The sequence below is a fragment of the Oreochromis niloticus genome, linkage group LG5 (assembly GCF_001858045.2).
Source record: "Oreochromis niloticus isolate F11D_XX linkage group LG5, O_niloticus_UMD_NMBU, whole genome shotgun sequence".
In the NCBI taxonomy this organism is placed as follows: Eukaryota; Metazoa; Chordata; class Actinopteri; order Cichliformes; family Cichlidae; genus Oreochromis; species Oreochromis niloticus.
In genome coordinates, this window is record NC_031970.2 from 2,961,581 (window position 1) to 2,981,755 (window position 20,175).

At 43.4% G+C, this 20,175-nt stretch overlaps 1 protein-coding gene and 2 long non-coding RNA genes across 4 annotated transcripts; 1 reads left to right on the plus strand and 2 right to left on the minus strand.

Annotated features, from left to right (window-relative positions):
• Nucleotides 1–2,391: 2,391 nt before the first annotated feature.
• On the minus strand, nucleotides 2,392–18,235 carry sdc4 (syndecan 4). 2 transcript variants are annotated; one of them, XM_003456235.5, is made up of 5 exons: nucleotides 17,916–18,235; nucleotides 5,788–5,992; nucleotides 5,659–5,696; nucleotides 5,373–5,559; nucleotides 2,392–5,058 (listed from the first exon to the last, which is right to left on the minus strand). In XM_003456235.5, exons 1-5 carry the CDS (start codon nucleotides 17,970–17,972, stop codon nucleotides 4,907–4,909), a joined length of 639 nt encoding a protein of 212 aa, XP_003456283.2. In that variant the 5' UTR covers nucleotides 17,973–18,235; the 3' UTR covers nucleotides 2,392–4,906. The 2 variants fall into 2 exon arrangements, with proteins under 2 accessions (XP_003456283.2, XP_005469807.1); XM_005469750.4 differs by having other exon boundaries at nucleotides 5,788–5,989; nucleotides 17,916–18,232.
• On the plus strand, nucleotides 6,461–14,772 carry LOC112846862 (uncharacterized). Its single transcript, XR_003220043.1, has 2 exons — nucleotides 6,461–8,516; nucleotides 11,953–14,772. It is a non-coding gene; the product is annotated as an uncharacterized LOC112846862 (long non-coding RNA).
• Nucleotides 7,596–11,954, minus strand: LOC112846861 (uncharacterized). Its single transcript, XR_003220042.1, has 2 exons — nucleotides 11,507–11,954; nucleotides 7,596–10,791 (listed from the first exon to the last, which is right to left on the minus strand). It is a non-coding gene; the product is annotated as an uncharacterized LOC112846861 (long non-coding RNA).
• Nucleotides 18,236–20,175: the final 1,940 nt, after the last annotated feature.

The following is a 20,175-nucleotide window of genomic DNA, read 5'->3' on the forward strand; positions in this document are numbered from 1 at the left end:
TTTTCCACGGACGGTGGTGCGACCGTTGAAACAAAAAGTCACTTCACCCACACTCTGTTGCGAAGCTCTCACACAGTTAGCTTTCTAGTCACACACTCTTTTGTGCAAGTTAACCTCAGTAAAACTAGCCGAGTCTCTCACTTTGGTTCAGCTAACCTCGTGCATCTCTCCATGCCGTTCTCTTCTGTGAACTGTGAACACCTTATGTGGCGTTCAAGTCCATGGGAATTATGAGTATCTACTACCAAATTCCCATCCGGGCTACATTAGTATCGGTTCATGGTATCGGTTGACTTTTACGAGTACGAGTACGCACACATTTTACAGTATCGGCACCGATACCCGATACCAGTATCGGGATCGGTGCATCCCTAATTTTAATAATAAACGACCTGTTTAAACTGTACTGATTATCAGGTGGGTGGAGTCCCTGATCTCTGGATTGTGCAAAACATGCAGGTGTTCCCGAACGCACTTGCTGTAATATGATGGGCCACCAGGTCCTTGAAGATATTGCTATTTTGAGGTTTTTTTTTTACATTTTTGACCATAAAAAAGGAACTGAGTGACCAGCCCCTTTACATTAAAGCTTAAAATATGGAAACGTGGTCTTTGCACTTTATACTGACACTACTGCCTGTGAATGCATGACCAGCCTTTGTTACAGATTACCAGCTGAAACTTAGAAACCTCACACGTGACGTTACACAGTCTGGTTTCTGGTTTTATCTGACTCGATCTGACATCCTGTGCTTGATCATTTTCTGCCTTTGCAGTTCTCGTTAGCAAAACCTCATCCTGTGACCTGTAGATCTTTAATTATGAATGTCTACTGACTGTTTGCATTCAAACAGAGGAACTATCATGTCTGTGTAGGTTTGCAGTCAGGTCATAGTGATCTAAAGAAAAGACTGTTTAAGTTTCTTGAAGGTTGGTCTTCTTTCCGAGCTCCTTGGATGATTATTATGATTACTATGAGCATTTATTCCTGCAGCCCTCCACCTTTTTATTGGTATTGTGACAACTGTGAGAAGCCGCCTCCTAATCTTGCAAGTGTGATTCAGTTTAGCAAAGGTATTGTGATGCTTCTACATGTTTTATATGCAGAGCATCCAGAAAGTTTTCACAGAGCTTCACTTGTTTTACATTTTGTCCTGTTACAGCCTTATTCCAGAACTGATCAAATATATGGTTATATCAAAATCGTACTAATTGCTGAGGGCTGACGTCCTGTTGGCAGATGAATCCAGTGCACATCGCGGGATTCCCGTGACCTTTCCCTTCCCCTCGACCCTGACTAGTCTTCCAGTTCCTGCTGCTGCACAACATTCCCACAGCATGATGTTAGCACCACCATGCTTCCCCGTAGGGGATATTTGTTTAATCAGACCAGAGAGTTTTATTTCTCGTGGTCTGAGAGTCTTTCATGTGCCTTTTGGCAAAGTCCAGGCAGGCTGTCTGTGCCTTCATGTAGTCACATCCCACTCTCCCACCCAGTAAGACAAAAGTTGTAGAAACGGCCGTGCTTCTGCAGCTGTATGTTTGAGCATTTTGGCAGATGCCTCCTTTTGTTTTTATGGACGCACATCTGTATTTAAACCAAACAAAAATAACTGGGGGAACTTTATCAGGACCAAATTTGTGAAAGGAAAGTCCCCACATTCAGACCTGATGCAAAGCACGTACACTTCACCTGCTCAGCATCCAGCAGGAGCAGACAGGTGGAGCTGGATCAAAGAGGATTAAAAAAAAGATCTGGAAGAAAGTCAAAGTGGCACTTTAACCTTCGCCTGTTCTTGTTTTTGGCACTGCAGCGCCTGAACAAATAGGTCCAGTGCAAAGTCCCCCCCACCCCCACCCGCGAGGCTGTGTGCTTGGTTATGAAAGCGTGTGTGACAAACTCGAGTTCAGGATAATGTATGAATGTGTGTGCTGGAATGTGTGCGCCCCTCCCAGCAGAGCTGCATTCGTCAGTGTTTTGGCGTTTAGTGAAGTGTGTTTTTCCCGGCTGCGAAGCTGACAGGCAACGGCTTGTCACACACACACACACCTGGACTCTCTTTGACAGTAAAAGCAGCTCCTTATTTACTCGAAGTACATTTGTTATCATCTGCTTTTCCTTCATGCAGAACCCAAAATAAATCATGCAAAAAGGTTTTGTGCATTTAAACTGTGCTCGTCTCCTTGGCAACAACACCTGCACTGTTTGTACAACACAAATTACTAAGAAAGCAAAGATAGCAGTGCTACGCTGTCAGAGTAAAAACTAGAAAGAAAACCACTGAGGGGGAATTTACTCCTGTGATCAGGTGAGGTGATAAGTCTCTTCACAGTCATCTTTCTCTCAGAAAATATATTTAAAAAAAAAAAACCCCAGACACATTTAAAATGTTAATGTGCATAAAAATAACTTTATTTTCAGTAAATCAGAACCAGCATTGAGAAACCAATGATTCATTGGCTCCACTCCGATGATGATTCACGTGTGGTATTTGTGACATTAAGCAGCAGAACATACCCTCCCATGTTTACCGACTCAGACCTGGGGCCGACCACCGACTGCTTTTTGAAATATTCTTTTTTAAACTCGTAATCTGATCAGATTTACTCCTCTGTCCGAGTCCGAGGTCAGCTCATTCCTCCCGGCACACCGGAGGACACGGCAGCAGCATTTCTCAGTTATCAGGCCTCAAACGAGTGTTTTTGTAACTGCGGCTGCTCGCGACGCCGGTCGTGTTCAGAGTCACAAAAATATGCAGCCAATAATCGACCCGAGCTCTGCTGACGGCAACGTGGCTCATCGACACAACATCCCTCGAATGAAGAGACGTACAGCAACCACATAATCAATCCTTCTACAAAAAACAAAACCATAAATACAAAAGCAAAAAAACCAACAAAAAAACAAACAAAAAAAAGTCTAAAAGATAGACACTCTTACCAAATAAAAAGTTTCAAAACTATTTGCTGAAAATCTGAAACTAGTGTATATAAAACTTTTAAAAATCACATATACAACAGCTTAAGGGTGAACACCCAAACCTGAAGGAAGGCAATAAAATAATTTGACAGTTAAATTAATAAAAAATAATAACAGAGGGGAACTAGTTGATCTACAGGTGGGAAAATAAAACACTGGAGGACATTAGAGGCGTTAGTATTAGCATCGGTAGTATCAAAACTTACATTTACAGTAAAGCACATGAAGGTTACTGTGAGGAAACCAAAGAGCAAAAACAAAACAATTTGGCATTTAAATATTTGGTAGATATTTCTGTTGCCAGAACACGGCTGAGTACCAAGTTAATATATTTAAGCTTTTTTAAAATTGATATTTAATGACTATGTACAAATCCTTGGTAGAGCAGTCTGAATGCCGCGTGTGCAGCCGAGCATTGGACCGGCTTACGACGGCGTCGAGGATCGCTCCGAGAACTGTGACTGAAAATATAAAAACTAAACAGCAAACAGTCGGTGTAGCTTATTGAGAAAAGCATCAACCCCATGATTTAAAAAAAACAAAAACAAACATAGCAAAGAAAGCACTGTTTCTGCAATCACAGAGCTCAACTTTTACACGGATTAGCACCTCAATGCTGAAAGAACTGAAGGAATCAATTTTAATTTGGCAAATTTGAGAAAAGATAAGCCACTCACGTTTGGTCAAAATTACATTACAGTCAGCTTAGCTTAGCACAAATCAATCGGCTAGCTAGATTTAAAACAAACAAAAAAAAAAAAACTAACGGAATTAAAGACCACATCAACGCTTCATTTTTTAATCTTAATTTATGGAGAAAAAAAAAAATCCCCAAATGTTACATTAGCGACGCTACTGTAGCGTAACATTAGCTGAGGAAACCCGACTTTAAATGCTGCTGTCAGACTGACTTGATGCTTAAAAAGTTGGTTAAACCCAAATCTGCACATTATAAGTCGAGAACATTAATTTGATGAGTTTACAGCTACTTCACACATAGTAGCGTTTAGCTGAAACAGCTTCGAGCACAGCTAACGCTTTTCACTTTCTAAGCTAAGCTAAGCAGCTATTCGGATATCGCTTCGTATGCTCGAACTCTGCGGGAAAGTGAGCGAGTCTACATCCGAAAGTGTCAACGCCTCGCTGCTACGACGTGCTCGTGTATAACCCGGGGTCTTCCACAGTTTATAAATTCCTTTCAGGGATTGGTACGACTCACTTGTCTGGTGCTACGTGCTGAGGAGGAACCAAACATACCAGGAGCTTTGAAGGAAAATAAAAAGTCTTTTAAGATCATTTTAATGAACTCTGCTGCATCTGAAGGTTTACAGAACATGAAGTGATCGTCTTACAGTGCAGAAACAACACTTCTATACAGGGCCACTAACGGAGCATGAAACCGCTGCACAACTTTCAGATTAAAACCAACTTTTTGTTTTTCTCATTATGGCATTAAAAAAAAAATTCTCATGAAAACCTCTTTAGTCTTTAGAAGCTGCAGGTTCAGAGGAGAGAATAAATAACTGGACCAATAAAAGTACCATTTTAGTGTTTTTAAAGGAAAGAAGGGAAGAGTCTTGTCCTGTTGGAGAGGAAGTGAGATCATGGCAGTTGAGACAGTCCACTCCTGTCGCTCCTTTTCCTTTTCTGAGAAAGCGAAGCCTTTGATTGGTTCAGAGAGCGTCGGTAATAAAGCGCACATCAGGGAGGAGCCAGTCTGTCGATCGTGTTGTCGGGGCTTCTCTCCCGATTTACCCAGCATCGCTCTGCTGGACAAAAGTGAGGAGGAGGAGGAGGTATTATGATGATGATGATGATAATGAGGCATGGTGAGGCCAGACGCCGGCCCTGATTGGGTTTTTAAGGGAGTGAGGTGTGTGATTGTGTGTGGTTGTGAGAGGAGGAGGAGCAGGAGGAGGTCGGGGTCTATGCGTAGATCTCTGTGGTGGGGGCCTTCTTGTAGATGGGCTTCTTCGACAAATCGTAGCTGCCCTCGTCCTTCTTCTTCATGCGATAGATGAGGAAGAGGATGAGGAGGATGGCGAACATCAGGCCAACGGCGAGGGCCGCGATCAGAGCTGGAAGAGAAAGTAAAGCGACAGGTGAGACTTTTTGAGCTATGACACCGATTCCGACTCCTTCCACCCAGACAGGAACCTCCTCCTGCTGCTCTGGGGAGGGAGCTCCTCGTTCTCGTCAGCCCTACACTTTAGAAATCATGTCATCTGACATCGTGTACAAGCGCTACCATGCTCTTGTTCTTAGTTTAAGGTTTGGGGAAATTTTCCTGCGTCTGATGTTAAAACTTGGGCAGCATTTCTACCTTTGGACATGTAAAAACTCAAAGTTAAGTTCTGGCTGATTCACAGATGGTTTTAAGAGCACGACTGACCTGCAAGGACCTCCGTCTTGCTCAGGATGCTCTCGTTGCCGGTGTGGGACATGAGGACATTGGACAGGTTGTCTTCTCCGCGATCCTTGTTGAAAGGGATCTCGTTCTTCTCGACCATCTCCATCTCGTTGACGGTTGGTCGCACCGGGCGCTCTGGCTCAGGGATCTTATTGTCAATAATGTCGAGCTGTAAATGAAGAGAAGAGAGTTTGTGAAACCTCTGCTGTGTGATGGAGGGTTTAAATGTTTAAGGAGACTTCAATCTCCACGTGCAGACGCTTCTCACCTTCACTGATGTCGTCTCGTCAGGTGACATGGTCGTGTCTGTGGAAAGAAGCAGATTCTTCATTTAATCTTACAGATTCTATGCAAATGTCAGAAATCGCTGCGCTGAGTGTTTTTCGTCAGGACCGACCTGCGTCACCAGATCCAGAGAAGTCGTTGTAATCTTCATTGTCATCTTCATTGTCGTACGTGTCATCGTCATCATCATCGCCTGTGAAGCCGAAGTCTGAGCCGATCGGGGCGTCTCCCGAAGCATCCAGATCGCCGCCACGTGTCGACACGCCGGCCGTCTGCGAGCTCTTCATGGGCATCCATGTCTCCGTCTCCCTCACCTGCTGGGACATCAGACGGAGGCTCAGAGGGACTTTATCTCAGTAACACTCCTTCGGTCTAATAGGCGGACACGCTTCCAGTTTCTCTGTAACTTTTTTGGTCAAGCCCGCCCAATCAGCCCCCTTCAATCAGCCCAGTTGCCACGGTTACCATCCCTATCAAAGCTTAACATGGTGAGGGCACATCAGCCACATTTAATCACATTACAAGAGTTTATTTCAGTGACCATTTGCCTGCTAAGCAGCAGGAATGGGATTAACACCCCCTCCCCAAATCCACCACCTAATCATACACACACACACACACACACACTTAATTAGTATTAAGGCTAAAACGAGGCGAGAAAAGCTCAAACATCAGCTCCTACAAACAAAAAAAGCCAAAATTCAGAGTTGAACAAAACATTTTAATACATCAAGTTGAGAACTTTTAGGAATTATTCTTATACAACGTTCTAAATCAAAGTGAGACATGAGCCTGATGTGTTTTACAGCACCAAACACGACGCAGACAACAAGGAGGAACCCATGTGATGTTTGTGTCCGAAAGGAAGCAGCCAATCGAGTTTCCAGGAAAAGAAGAGTGGTGATTATGTTGTCGGGAAAACGGGAACAAGCTTTTATTTTCCTCAGCACTGAGCTTTCCATTTAGCGAGAACAAAAGCCGACCACAAATCACACTGGAAAGCTTCCCGGATGTCCCGCAAACATCCTCGTCCACTCTCTCACAGATTGAGTCGTGTACGTCACGAGGCTCTTAATTACTTCCATCCCAGTCTTCATTTAAGGGTTAACCCAGCCCGCCCGGGGCCTCCCTGTTTGTGTGTGTGTTCTCTCGGATGCTCGGCGTGGTAACGATGTGTTTGAAGGTAATCCTCTCAGCCGCTGCCTTTAAAAAGCAGAGAAGAAAGAGGGGAGGGGATGCCCCATTGTGCCTGCACAGAGCTTTCAAACAAAGGCGGCCATTTTGCCGTGACTCCTTAGCAACAAGGTGGCCTCGCGAGGACTCGCCACTCCTGCTCCAATTTGTTTGGTTTCCTACACTTTCAGGCGTCTTTGTGTGCACGTTCCCTCGCACTTTACTCCATTTCGTCCTAAGTCCCTCTTTCCTGCTTTACTTACAAAGATTTATGTAAAATCCAGGAGCAAACATCAAATTTTAAAGAGTTTGCGGCTCCTTAAAGGTGAACAACTTGTTTTTAATGTTTTTATGCTTCGTGACGACAATCTTTGGGTTTGAGGGCAGTTGAACTAAACAGGACACTTAAATCATTTAAAAGTGCTTGAAAACATTCACAGTCTGTGTCCTTGAAGCTGAAACATCCAAACTGCTAACAGCTGGAAACAGCCGCAGCTACAGGTTTGTACTGTGTGTCTATTTCCACACAAATTTGATCTTTTCTTCTCTCTTCATGTCTTTTCATGTCCGTCCTGAGAGCTGTGGCAGTAAAGTACCCCGGCTGAGGATCGCTGCTCTATTATGTCCTCATTTAAAGCCCATACATGTGCAGCAGGGAGCCGTGATCCTGTATGTGTGCATTCATGCCTGCCTGCCTTTGTCAGTAATCCCGAGCTGTAAAGTGGTGACTGCTGGCTCTTCATTTCCTCGCAACCATTCACAGTCCTGCTCAAACACGTCCTCTGAGTCACATTAGAGGAATTACGCTCATTCAAGCCTCCGTGTGGACCCGTATGAGTCAGGCTGATTCAATCAGGTAAACCAGCATGACTCACAGCCCTTCATTTTGTTATATTTGACATCATTCCCCCGAGGCTCGTTTTACTTCGATTTGTGGTTACAGATGGTTTTAAAAGCCCCGAAAACCTGATTTCTCTGCTTCTTGCTACAAAAACACGTTTTCTTGCCTCACTCGAGGGATTTCAGTGATTTATTGTCAGGTTTTATGTGTTTAGTCACTGATATTACTCCTGTCAAACTTAAGGAACGTTAATGGCCCGAACCTTAGTCTGTGGAGTGGGTGTGGGCCTTTTTCTAAAAACAGGAACACTTTCTTCTCTTGCATTTTTCAAGTTCCACACAAACAAAACAAGTAAGAGTACATTTTGTCCTTCCATGTCCTGGGGTGTTGAAAAAGCTCCCCTTCCTGGTTCCTCTGACCTTTAACCCCTGCGTGGTGTAACTTGGACGCTTGCGTCCCGGAGGGCTAAAAGAAAAGAAGTGTACGCCTCTCAGGCTGACTGAGGCCTGTCCCAGCAGGTCCGGCGTATTCGGGAGCACAGTAAAGATCAAACACTCGAGGATTGAGTTACGTAAGGCCTCCGATGTTACTGTCACATCTGCGACATTATTCCACTTTTACTATAATTTCCCGGAGCTGGGACGGGGCTCAGGCCGACAGGCCAACAAAAACAACCACGGTGTTCCACATCCAGGAAAAACAAACATCAGAGCCAAGGATGAGCACCGGAAGTCTCAGTTTCTGTAAAAACTGTCCAACGTCAGCCTGAAAACAGCTCGGTAGGGAACACAGAGTGTGTGTGTGTGTGTGTGTGTGTGTGTGTGTGTGTGTGTGTGTGTGTGTGTGTGTGTGTGTGTGTGTGTGTGTGTATAAACATCTTCTAAACCAGCAGGGACCGGCGAACAGAGGACAGGAGCGCCCGAGCTGAGGTTACGTAACAAATCGACATGAAAATCCGCGCTCACTCATTTTACTGAGTGGTTCACTCAGTCACAGCCACAGGCCACAGCACATGTTACACTGTTAGCAGGCACACACTCATTCACTGTGTGAGTAATAAGAAAGACCCCGTTTATGTCCTGCATAGGGAGGGTACATATATCACAAAAAGACACCTGAAGTACTTTGTATACCTGTAACTTAGAGCACAGTCTAGTTATATTTGAATCTATATTTACTCTTCTTACTAGTTTTTGGTTCCCAAAATTGTACTTCAATTGTAGCCATTTTAAGGTTTGTTTTATGTATTTGAACTTTTCCCTTTCTTATTATTTTCATTTGAACTGCATTACTCTGCCACAGTGTGTTTCAAGGATTTACAGTTGTAAAGGTCCTGCGATACCTTTGTTTGTGATTTTTTCCTCTTCAAACAAACTTTCCTTTTCTCCACTTCAGCTCAAGTTAAAAATTAATTTAAAGCTGCTTTTATCTGCTTGGAAACACTGCCACAAACAGCCTGAGTGGACAGATTATCATTGTTCCTTCACATTAAGCTGAATGTGTTCATTACAAACAGCCTGAATGAGCTTCAGCAACACAAAGTCCGGCTACGTGCTCCACAGCAGAGCTCGCTGTGGTTCGGAGGGAGGCCGCAAACGCCTGCAAACGGCCTGGAAAACTCTGAAAGCCAAAGACTGGAAGCCCCAAGAGTTTTTTTAAGATCGTTTACTGACAGAAGAATCACAACCAGCCATTTTACAGCCAGTTAGCAGATCCCCATTTTGTCCTCCATCAGTGATTCACAGCCTGGTATGGTTTGGGCCTAATGTGCAACAGCTGATAAGCAGCCGGATATGGATGGCAGCCAAACCAACCCACCAAATGGATTCAGTGGAAAGAAATATGGGATAAGATTTCTGTTCAAGGCTCCACTTTTCATTCCCACAGAACCAAAGACGGACTCATTTAAGAAGAAAACAAAAAGCCTCCTCCCTCAGCTTTATCGTTTTATAACTCCTCCCATAAAAGCCTTACTTGTCACAGCACTCACTCAGATAAAGCCAACACAGAGGTCAAAGGTCAGAGTCAACACAGCTGCCCTTTGTCTAATAAAAAGTCCCAAACTGCAGAGCTCGTTGTGCCACGTGGTTACAGTCTGAGGCTACCAACCATGTGACCCAGACAGTCATCGCATGCAACAAAATCATTATGCATGACAGAAAAGTCACATTAGTGATGCTGACATCTGTGAAACAACCACTTCCATCAGCCAGATGATTAACTGCTGCTTTGTTGGGTTATCATGTGACCTTTTCTGTTACTGTAAGCACAACAAAAGCTTCAAACATGTGATAATCCCTCCAGAACGACCGAAGCCATCGGCTTTCTTTGATTAGCCTTTGAAAAGAGACGCCATCGCTCCCTGTAGACTCCATTCCTGCCCCATCAGACACTTCACACCTCTGTCCCATCACACCCTTCTGTATCCTGCCCATCTCAGCACGGAGGTCGTAAAACCCAAAACCCTCCAACTGTTCAGCTTCACAAAAAAAAAAAGTAGTCTGCCAGGAGTCCCACCAACCAGCTTTAGGACCCGTCCCTTCTATTGACACCAAACAATGCCAGTGGATGCCTCGAGAGCGTATCAATGACCAAGGTAACTGGGCTAAGCCTCCAGCAGCCTCCCTTCATTAAACTGTGGAAACAATCCCTCCATCTGCCAGCACGGAGAGGGGCATCTGGTCCTTTCACACAGCCGACTGGAGGAGGTTCAACGCGTGAAAAGACAGGAATGTGCTTCCTTATTCTTCGCCGTGTCCGGCGTCTCATGCTTTGTCCAGAAAAGTCAGTTTTCAGAGGCCAAAGCAGTGCTCGTCTTCCTCAGTGTCTGCCGTTCCCCCCCCCCCATGCTGGTGATACTTGAGCCAGCAGGATTTGCACCAGCATTGTGTCACTTCATCTGCTGGTAAGATGTACTTCTGACCCCTGACATAACCGCCAAAGGAATCCAAAGGCCACGGGAGGAGTGAAAATCATGGCTTCATTAAAATCATAAAGCTGAACCGTGTCAGCTCAGCTGTTCCTTCAGGAGGCCTGAATGTGGTCGTCCTCAAACACTAACCAACGTTTTACTCTCCGTACTGACAGCAGAGCTCCAGATTCCTCCTACTAGGGCTGTTCGATATAACGATATATATCGGATGACGATAGAAAAACGTCTATCGTTTCATTTTACGCTATCGTTTGTTTCGTGGTGTCGCAAAATAAACTGTTTACGGCAATATTTTTTCATCATTTTGATGGTCACTGTAGTGGCTATATTAATTCCTTAAAGTTCTCTCTTTCTCTTATATTTAATATAACCACACTACAGACGGACAAGCGCTTGTTTTTTATGCGTTGTCGTTAGCAACAACGACGGTAAAACCACGGCGTGTCCGCTTGTTTATTTTCCACATAAACCTTTCACAATAAAGCTCAAGATCCTGTTGAGGCTTTTCAAAATAAAACGAGTCACGTGAAAGATGCAGAGTATTAACGGATGAGAAGCAAAAAAGAGCCGCCAGGTGCTAAAAAATAAACCTTAGACTCAAACGTTAGAACAGACTTTTCTCCGCAGCACGCTGTGTAATAAATACTCACAAAGAAAACGGCGGCCGTTACAACTTACGTCTAAAAATGTATAGTTCCATGCATCAGTTAAAACACTCGACTCCAGGTACACGACGCCCAGCTGGAAACACTTCATGCAAGTCGAGATGCCCGAGATTCACAGAATTTACAGGAAATGTTACATTTTTGTAATTTATATCGTTATATCGACGATAGATGTCTTAATATCGGGATATGAGATTTTGGTCATATCGCACAGCCCTACCTCCTACCTACGCCGGATCTATCTATAGCAGAGTGCCCAGCATCAGGCCAGCCACACTGAGCTCTCTGGAAGGGGGTCTGCATCCATTCCAAGGAACTGGAAAAAGCCTTTTGTGCAACAAGTATTTTAGACTTTTCATCAGACCATCTAACTCCGTCTGCATGTCATGGGCGAAGCTCCTGAAAACAAAGACTCCCGTTATCATCCGTGTTAGGCTGCTTCAGCCTGAAGTCTGTGAGGCCAGAAGAAACCTGACAGCAGCGTCGCTGGTTTGGCCCGAGCTCCGATTCCAGGATCTGTGTGTGCTTAGAGTGCTTTGGCTTCACTGTGGACGAGGCAGGAATGTGGCGGCTGCGTCGCCGAGGTTTTGGCTGCAGAGCTGACCCACGTGGAGGAACGCATTACTCAGTCCGACACGACGCATCTCACACACACGAGGCTCGGAGGTGTGTGTGTGTAAGAGTCCGTCACCATTTACCTCATTTTGCTGATGTTCGAGTAAATGTTCAAAAACAATCCCTGCCTCCCTCCTGACTCTCCTGAGAAACAGCTGACCCTTTTCTGAAAATAACTGGAGTAAAATTTTACCTTCATGCTTCAAATATTTGCAAAGTTATGGGCTCTCAAAATAATTACTTGGCATCATTTCTGGTCTCACATAAGCAGCATCGTTTCCAGAGTGAGAAACACATTTAACCTGTTTAAAAACTGCAGAAAATGTAGATAAAGTGGATTTTATACCCACTTTTTGATTATAGATTGTGTTCTTGGTGCGAGTTAGTTATTCATGCTGCGACTCAGAGGTAAAACATGCCGGATGAAGCTGGATATTGAGACTGATCTGTTAATCAGCTGTGACTGTATGTTGACAGTGTGTTAATGAGTGAGGGACGGAGGGTTAATTTGACTGAGCGGTCTGATAAAGCTGACCTTAGATCTGTTTATGTCCAAATATAGCCAAAAGGCCAGAAGTTTCCTACTAGGTCAAGTAAAAATATCCCAGATGTTTACTTAAATGCACAAAGAACAAATATGCTGATTTGTTTCCGATGAATATTTCCTGTTTTCCTGCTCGCAGGCTGATGTTTAAACAGATAAGACCCCTCAGTGTCTTCCCTGTAGTCTAACGGCCTGTAATGTCTGATTCAAGGCGGCAATATGCTGCCTGGGGGAGTGACATTAAAGTGCTGGAAGATAGAGGATGCAAGCTTCAGTAAGAGCTCGAGTCGCTGCAGGCATCCAGCCTTTTTTCTCCATTAGTTGAGGATTCGGTCAGAGATGTGACAGGATGAGCTCGGCAGCAGCAGGAAGTGACCAATAAAAGCTGCACAGATAAGATCAAACTCTCAGGAGGGGCTCATCAAAGCTCAATTAGCCCCGTCAGCAGAGAATAAATCGGCCCTGTCTGCTGCACAGCTGGCTGACTGTACAGCCTTATCTAAGAAGTCTCACAGAAAACAGGCTCTTTATCACACTGGATTTGACTCATTTCACTGACTAATATTTGTCTTTATTCATTGAAGGACAATAGTAACTGACTCAAAGTGAAGCTTACTGCTCTGGTGATTTCAGGAGTTTACTTTACGCTTGCTTCTTGACAAAAGAGGAAACATTTTAGTTTTCACAAAGACGTTGTTAATTATACGGAGAGTAACACGCCTTTTCTTTTACAGGGATCGTGCCAACTCATCCATTTCCAAACGTTAAAAGGAGCAGATGTCAGAAGCACAATTTAATCAAAACAGAAACATGCAGGTGTGTATGAAGGCAGTTTGTTATAGTGCTTGATGGTGACTGAAAGAGGAAGCATACACAGTGGGAGTTTAATTTTACTCTTCGTTTCTACAAGAGAGTTGTAGTGTTCTCAGTTCACAGCATGTGAAGTTGAGTTTCTTTGCTAAGACCCACAGTCAGAGGTCTTTCCTGGCCTGTGGGTCCATTAAAGGAGACCAGAAACTCATTCAAACATCCAAAACCTCCAAAGTTAATCATTGATTAACTCAGTGGATTAAAAATGAATGTAGCATCCTGTGCAGGTAGTAAAAGGTTAATGTGACGGTTGCGGTCTATAGTCGCGAGGTAGACCTCACACACACCACATCAAAAAGGCGCTGTACTGCTGAAATGCATTCGAATAAGGGAAAACCCTCACGCCACCCAAAAGCAGCCTGTGAGCTCTGCTGAGTGGGTAGGTGCCGTTTGTGGTGTATCAGCTGGGTTTTGTTTGTAGGAAGTAAATTTCCAGAAGCCGACAAACACAATGAGCCGTTATCAAAAGAGAATCAGCAAAAATCCCATAATCCTCATGCCTGTGACTAAAGGGCCAATTCAAAGTTTGGGGAAAGATGATGGTTAATGGTTACACACGCAGTTCAAGAAAAAAATGTTTGAAATTATCATCGCACACCTTTTCTAGCCCACTGTGTTGGATTTTGATGGCATCACCTGAGGCTTTATGCATTTATGACCATCTTCTAACAACTAACAGAGTAATCAGTAGTGAAAGCAATGGATAGTAGCAGCCGCACATAAATAATTACCAAAAAAGCCCCATTACAGATACATTAGAAATATTGGGTCGATATCATTTGGCTGTCTGGCCGCCTGCCTTTGGGTGGTGTGCTTTGATTATCATTCCTCATGCCCGATACATGTGCTGTGGACGGGTGCTGGAAACAGTCTGGCTGCAATCCTGAAACAAACATGTGCAAGTGGAGGACGAGGAGACTGAGACAGCACAGGCTGACATCAAAAGGCCTCCCTCCGAGGCTCGCCGTTCCCAGAGGAATCACGGCGAGGCTCACGTTCCCCTGACATTTAAAAAAAATAAATAAAAGCTCCTGACTGGAGCGCTGTCTACGCATGCACTGCGTAAACTCCCCGAGACAACAACGTGATCAGCATACTGACCCCCTGCCAACCAGCTAGCTCCAGCCTTTCCCCTCTCTCGTTCCAGTAGGACCTCACGAGTGAAGTTGCATTTGCTGGTGCTCATGGAGCGCTAAAGGTAACCTCCCAGCTCTACCATCGCGGACTACAGCTGGTAATAAGAGTCCTTCTCCATCCAGTTGGCAAGAAAATCCCCAGAATAAAACAAGCCTTGCCAATTGTAGTCATAGACGATGAAGAAGCAGCAGAGGTTTGCTGTTATTTAATTAAAAATAGTAAAAACACAACTTTCAGGCCCGAAAGCAATGTCTAAACTTCTCCAGTCATTACGAGTTACCAATGTAAGATTTTTGAAGTACTAAACACAACTTAATGCATTCTACTGTAACGCTGACCAGATGCACAAGTTTACAGGCAGATAAACAGTTTTCCTGCACAACTTTATGCAACCTCCAAAGTATTTAAAGTCTGGAGCAGTTAAAATGTTGTCTGCAACATGTTTTATGATGACACTGGTGAAAGCCACAAGCTGAAATGGCTTTGTCAATCAGATTTTATATGTACAAGAAGTGTTTCTGGAGCATAACAAGCTTTTCTACGTATATATGTATATAAAATATAACTTTCTTTTGCTTAAAATCTGCAAGAACCCCTCTTTAGAGGAACAGCACACAGCAGAGCTTTGTGCTTATAATCAGAGACTGCTCAGCATCTTAAGACAGAAATGGGCAGTTTAGAGTTTGACTAAAAAAAAAAAAAAAAAAAAAAAAAAAAAAAAAGTCAGCTGAAAGTGATATAACCAGAATTGGAGGGGTTTTATGGTCGACTTCTGCCCTGAATGCATTCATATAGTTCCCGTTACAACTGCCAGAGTATGCAGTGGTTGGAAAAGGGTGGAGGGAGTCCGGGGGATCGGATTCGACTGCACTCCGTCGTGGGCAGGAAGGACAAAAACCTCCTCTCTCTGTGTGCCAACATTCCTGGGCCCAAAGGGATTTTATAGACCAGCGGGCAGCAAAGCAGGAACCATTATTACATCCTAGTCATAGTATTTATCATGCTCCCACCCTGCACCCCATCATGCAAAGGAGACAAAAAAAACTAGCCTTAAAAACCTGCTTCATTCTGGTGCAAATGATCGAGGAGGGGGGCAACTGCAAAACCAGTCACATTCCAACAAGCTCTAACAAATGGACTCCAGAGGCAACAAGCTGAGGGTTTGGTGGGGCAACATGGATTAACTCTGGGGCAAAGAGAATTTCTCTTACCATGATTAACCACCAAAATTTCAACTTCAAGGACATGTGTTAAATTAAGTCATAGAAACTGGACTTCTATTTCCATAAAGATGAAAGATACCCTTATTTATGGCCAAACAAGCCAATTTTTCAGCCCCTTAAACAAGATGTTGTTTTATTCTGTCTCATATCATAATTAAAGGCATGTGTTTGGCGTTTTCTCAACATTTTTGACATTTCAGAATAACGCCCTGCACATTAGCTCAAACATTACACTCGGGGCTGATCTTTCCTATCTTTTTCACCTTCACCCTTGGCTTGGCAGCGAAGGACCATACATGGGCAGAAAACGCTGAGGTCAATGGAAAATAAAAAGCACAGAACAGGGTTTGTTTGGCATGCCATGCTATCTTAAACAAACTGATAAAAACAGACAAGCTGACCAAAGCGAAATGGCACCAAGTTCCTGCTGGCATCCAGTTGATATGAAATCTGACTCAATTCTGTGATAAAAACATTCCGATTGTGCCTGTGGCTCTCAGAAAACCCTTTTTCTGCATTCAGAACATGTTCTATTGTCAGGTAAAAGAACATTGTTATCGATTAGCAGGGAATGCCAAACCCACATACCAATAATGACCTCGTGGGCAGAAAGAAAAGGCCACAAGGAGGCAAGTATTGTGACAACTCAGAGGCCAAGTATGCATTAAAGGAAAGAACACCAGGGAGAAGGAGGTCAATATCTGGAGCTCGTTTCAGGAAGGAAAGGGGGAATGTTTTGGTGGGAAAGCTGTAGGTGTAACCACACTAGGCTGGCTGTGTTAAAGAAGTGGAGTGTCACTTATAAAAAGGCCCTGGGGCCCTATTGAGACCCCTCCAAGTGTGCAAAATCCCCGAGAGGGCCGGTCAAGGTCACCACAGGTCACATACCAGAGGGGTGACCAAAAGAAAGAAGAAGAGGAGGAGGAGAAGATACTTTGAGGAATGTAACGGACTGTAAGGCCCAATCAGACCGCCATGTTTTGTTCCAGCCCCATCTCACACCAAAATGCGGAATGGTGGAATAGCTAGAACCCCGAATATAACCATTATGCTGCTTAAACTGAGAACCGCTCCAGCCTACAAATGTGTCTACAAATGGTTAAAAGTTGTGACCTGTTTCACAAACTTAAGTGTGATTGTACAGACAACAATCTGCTCTGAGATTAGCATCCTTTAACAAATCCTGCCGCATGTCAGACATGCAGTTAAACCAGCTCTTACTGCTTTTTGCTCATTCTCACCATTTGTATGGACCAACTGGGCTGAGTGGAGGGGGGCAGGGTGCATGTTTTTGTATGTGGGTGGCATCAAAAATGTTGATGTTAACACCAAAAATGATTAATCAGAGCAACAAAACAGAAGCAATGTAACGCATGTGTGGGCAAAACAATTAAAGACTTGTCTTTTTTGCATAATGTGTCCTCAAATTTATGCCTAGAACAATCTAACTATCAACAAAGGAAAACTTTCAATCCACTGTCTCTGGAACTTTAAAAGTTCTTTTATTGCCCAACTAAATCCAAATACATCCCGTTTGCAATACCTGTAGACATGAATCATCAGCAAATATGGATATACCCACGCTGCAGGGCTTTCCTAATCATGCTTGCAACACCTCCAGCTCCCCTGGTCAGCTAATTTATAGACAGTTAATGGGAAAGCATCAGAGTGGAAGGGGCGTGACATGGAAAATCCCACTCAAACTGGGATTTGGTGCCTTCCAGCTCAGCGAGTCTCCTCATAAACACACAAATCCTACTAATTAAAGTCAAACTTTGTTCTAACAACAACACATGGAGTCACCATTTAAGTCTCAGTGGCTCCAAAAGGAGTCTGCACTCAAATTTCCCCATTATCTCACACTGGCACCAACCTGGAGAAGTGTACAAAGACACAAAAAGAGTCTGGCGTGCATCTGTATTATTACCGGGGGGCAGGGAACTGTCGCTTTGATCAAACAGCACTGATTCTCTTTGGGAAGTGTCTCTGGGATTCATCCTGGAAAAGTGACCCCCCCTAACAGGGCCCCACTCGGGATAATAGCTGCCGTATCCCAGGAGAAGCTAAGTGGCTAACAACTCTCATTTCCGTACGTTAAACAGTGGGAGAGAACAGGTAAATCACAGCCTTCGACTCCCGCTAATAGTACAAACACAGGGCTAACCTCAGCAAGATGGCGCTGCCGAAACAGAGATACACAAGTTTTTGAAGTTGAGCTGCTCACTGGAGAAACTACTTACCGACTCTGAGAAGACGGAGGCAGTGGATAACATCAACACGAGGCAGAGGGTGAGCATGGCTGTTCTTCCAGGTAGTTCACAAAAACAAGCGGGAATGTCGTCTTAAACGTTAGCTTAACGGGGATTTATAGCTTTAAAAACAGCGCGCCGAGCGTCTTCAGTGTCCCGCCGCTGTGTTCCAGTATAGTCCAGCAAATAATACACAGTAGAGCCGTCCGCCTCTCGATACCGTCACCGTTTCTCCTGTAAAGTTTCTTTCGTTCGCTGCTGCTGCGCTTACTGAAGATCCGCCGGCTTGTCTGCCCTTCTTTACTTGGCTCTGTAAACCAATCAGCGGCCAGCGTACGTATGACGTGTGGAAAGTCAGCACATTCAACAGGTTGTCCGCTGGCTCCGCCCATTCTCGTTCTTTTATTGTTTACCTCAGTTATTAAAAAAAACATTTTTTTTAAAAAGTGAATACATAAATGTAAAACTCAGTAAAATATATTTAAAAGCAGACAGATAAAAATACAATAACAGTGATAATAAAACGTAATGAATCAAATCATTATAAAGAAGTAAATAAAAATAATATTCCCTTTGTTTTCTTTCTTTTAGTTCTTTTTTGTGTATTACTTTTACACATATTTATAAATATTCATTTTTAAAGAAACACAACAGGGACTAGTAAATAAAATAAGAAGCTAAATGAATAAATATTATTTATTTTTAAAATGAATAATTGCAAAGGATTTGTAAGCGCAGCTTTTGTCTTTCATGTTTAAATACAGAAAAAATGTATTCATATTCGTGTTTGATCTTTCCTTACTGAAGATAGCTGTGTAAAGGGTGTCTGTGGCTAAAGTGGGTCGTAGATAGATCGGTGGTTTGATTACTCTATCTGCATGTGGTACAATGAATGCTGACAAAGGCTCATATTTATCAGCTGGGCATGTAAATCATGGAACTAGTGATAAGTTAGTGATAACTAGTGTATAAAGGCGTCATTGCAGTTATACAATGTTTTATGTTTTATGCTGTGGTTAAAATGACAAGAGTTGACGTGACGTCCTCAAAGTCACAAAGACAGAAATCACGAGTTAAACCCGTGAAACTGACCAAATTGTTGAAACTCTGGAGCAAAGACGCTGAAGAGGAAACAGCTGAATGGTGTTCATTTTCAAAATTCAAGCGGCAAATGGAGTTCTTAGTGGCTCCGCGGGGACAAATACACACATCCTGTTGTTTTTATCCACTTTTGTTCCATTTATCTGCTACACTGATTCTACAAAATAGCATCAGAAAGTGTCTCTGCAATAAAGATGGGGAGGGTTACGGCCCTGAGAGATTTAAAAAGGCTTTCTAATGTAAATCTGCAAAACATTTGGGGTAATTATCATCTCTGTGGTATCACCGAGAGACTTAGACAATCTAGATTAATCCTTGTATGCTGAATCAATCAAAAAGAGGGTTTCAGCCAACAGCTGCTGTCGTTCATCTTCATTAAATCCAAGATAAGAAGCTGATAATGAGCCATTGTATGGCCCACAGAGACCCAGAGGGAGTCATCTTATCTGACACAGTGAGGTCTGAGGGACTCAATAGGTCTGATTTGTGTTTTACACTTCCCGGTGCTCCAAATTTTTTGGAAACCATATTTGAAAGAAATTCAGACGCATTCAGCGTTTTGTTTTGCGTGTTTCCAGTAAGGGGGCGTGGCTGCCAGCAGGGGCTTTCTGCAGCTTCATGGAAATTCTTTGAGTGACGACATCTTCCGCTAAACTTCCTCCCTCCTTTCATTTCCCCTTTCACTTTCTTTCCACGGGTCTCTCGAGGCTTAAAGCATAGATGAGTTCACTACTTCATCCTTGGAAACCGGTACCGGGATTTCTAACCGTTTTCTTGTTGTCCTTTCGTGTCGAGTTGTTTTATGACCTGTTGCATCACACTTTTTCGCTTTTCTTCCGGTTTGCAGTGTCGGTGATGAGCTGTGTGTAACAGAGCCTGAGCTTTGTGTTTGCTAGTGTGTCGTGAAGTGATTTCTTATGATACTTTATGAATTTAATCTCTGAAATTCCTCCCGAGAGTGTGAAAGTAAACTTAAAGCACCGTGTGCTTCACACTACTGAGAAATTTAATATGTTTTTGTTGTGTTTCGCACACATGGTTAGTTAGCTTATTTTAACCTGGATAAAATTAAAATATAAAACATTTAAAAAATACAATTTATTTTCTATTTTATTTTTTATTTTATCTCGTGTAACTATTTTAAAGGTTT

Coding starts and splice junctions, on each gene's coding strand:
- sdc4 (XM_003456235.5), bottom strand. CDS start 17,972: ATGCTCACCCTCTGCCTCGTGTTGATGTTATCCACTGCCTCCGTCTTC. Junction 5,993..17,915: donor CCTCCGTCTTCTCAGAGTCG/GTAAGTAGTTTC, acceptor CTGATGTCCCAG/CAGGTGAGGGAGACGGAGAC. Junction 5,697..5,787: donor CTCTGGATCTGGTGACGCAG/GTCGGTCCTGAC, acceptor TTCTTTCCACAG/ACACGACCATGTCACCTGAC.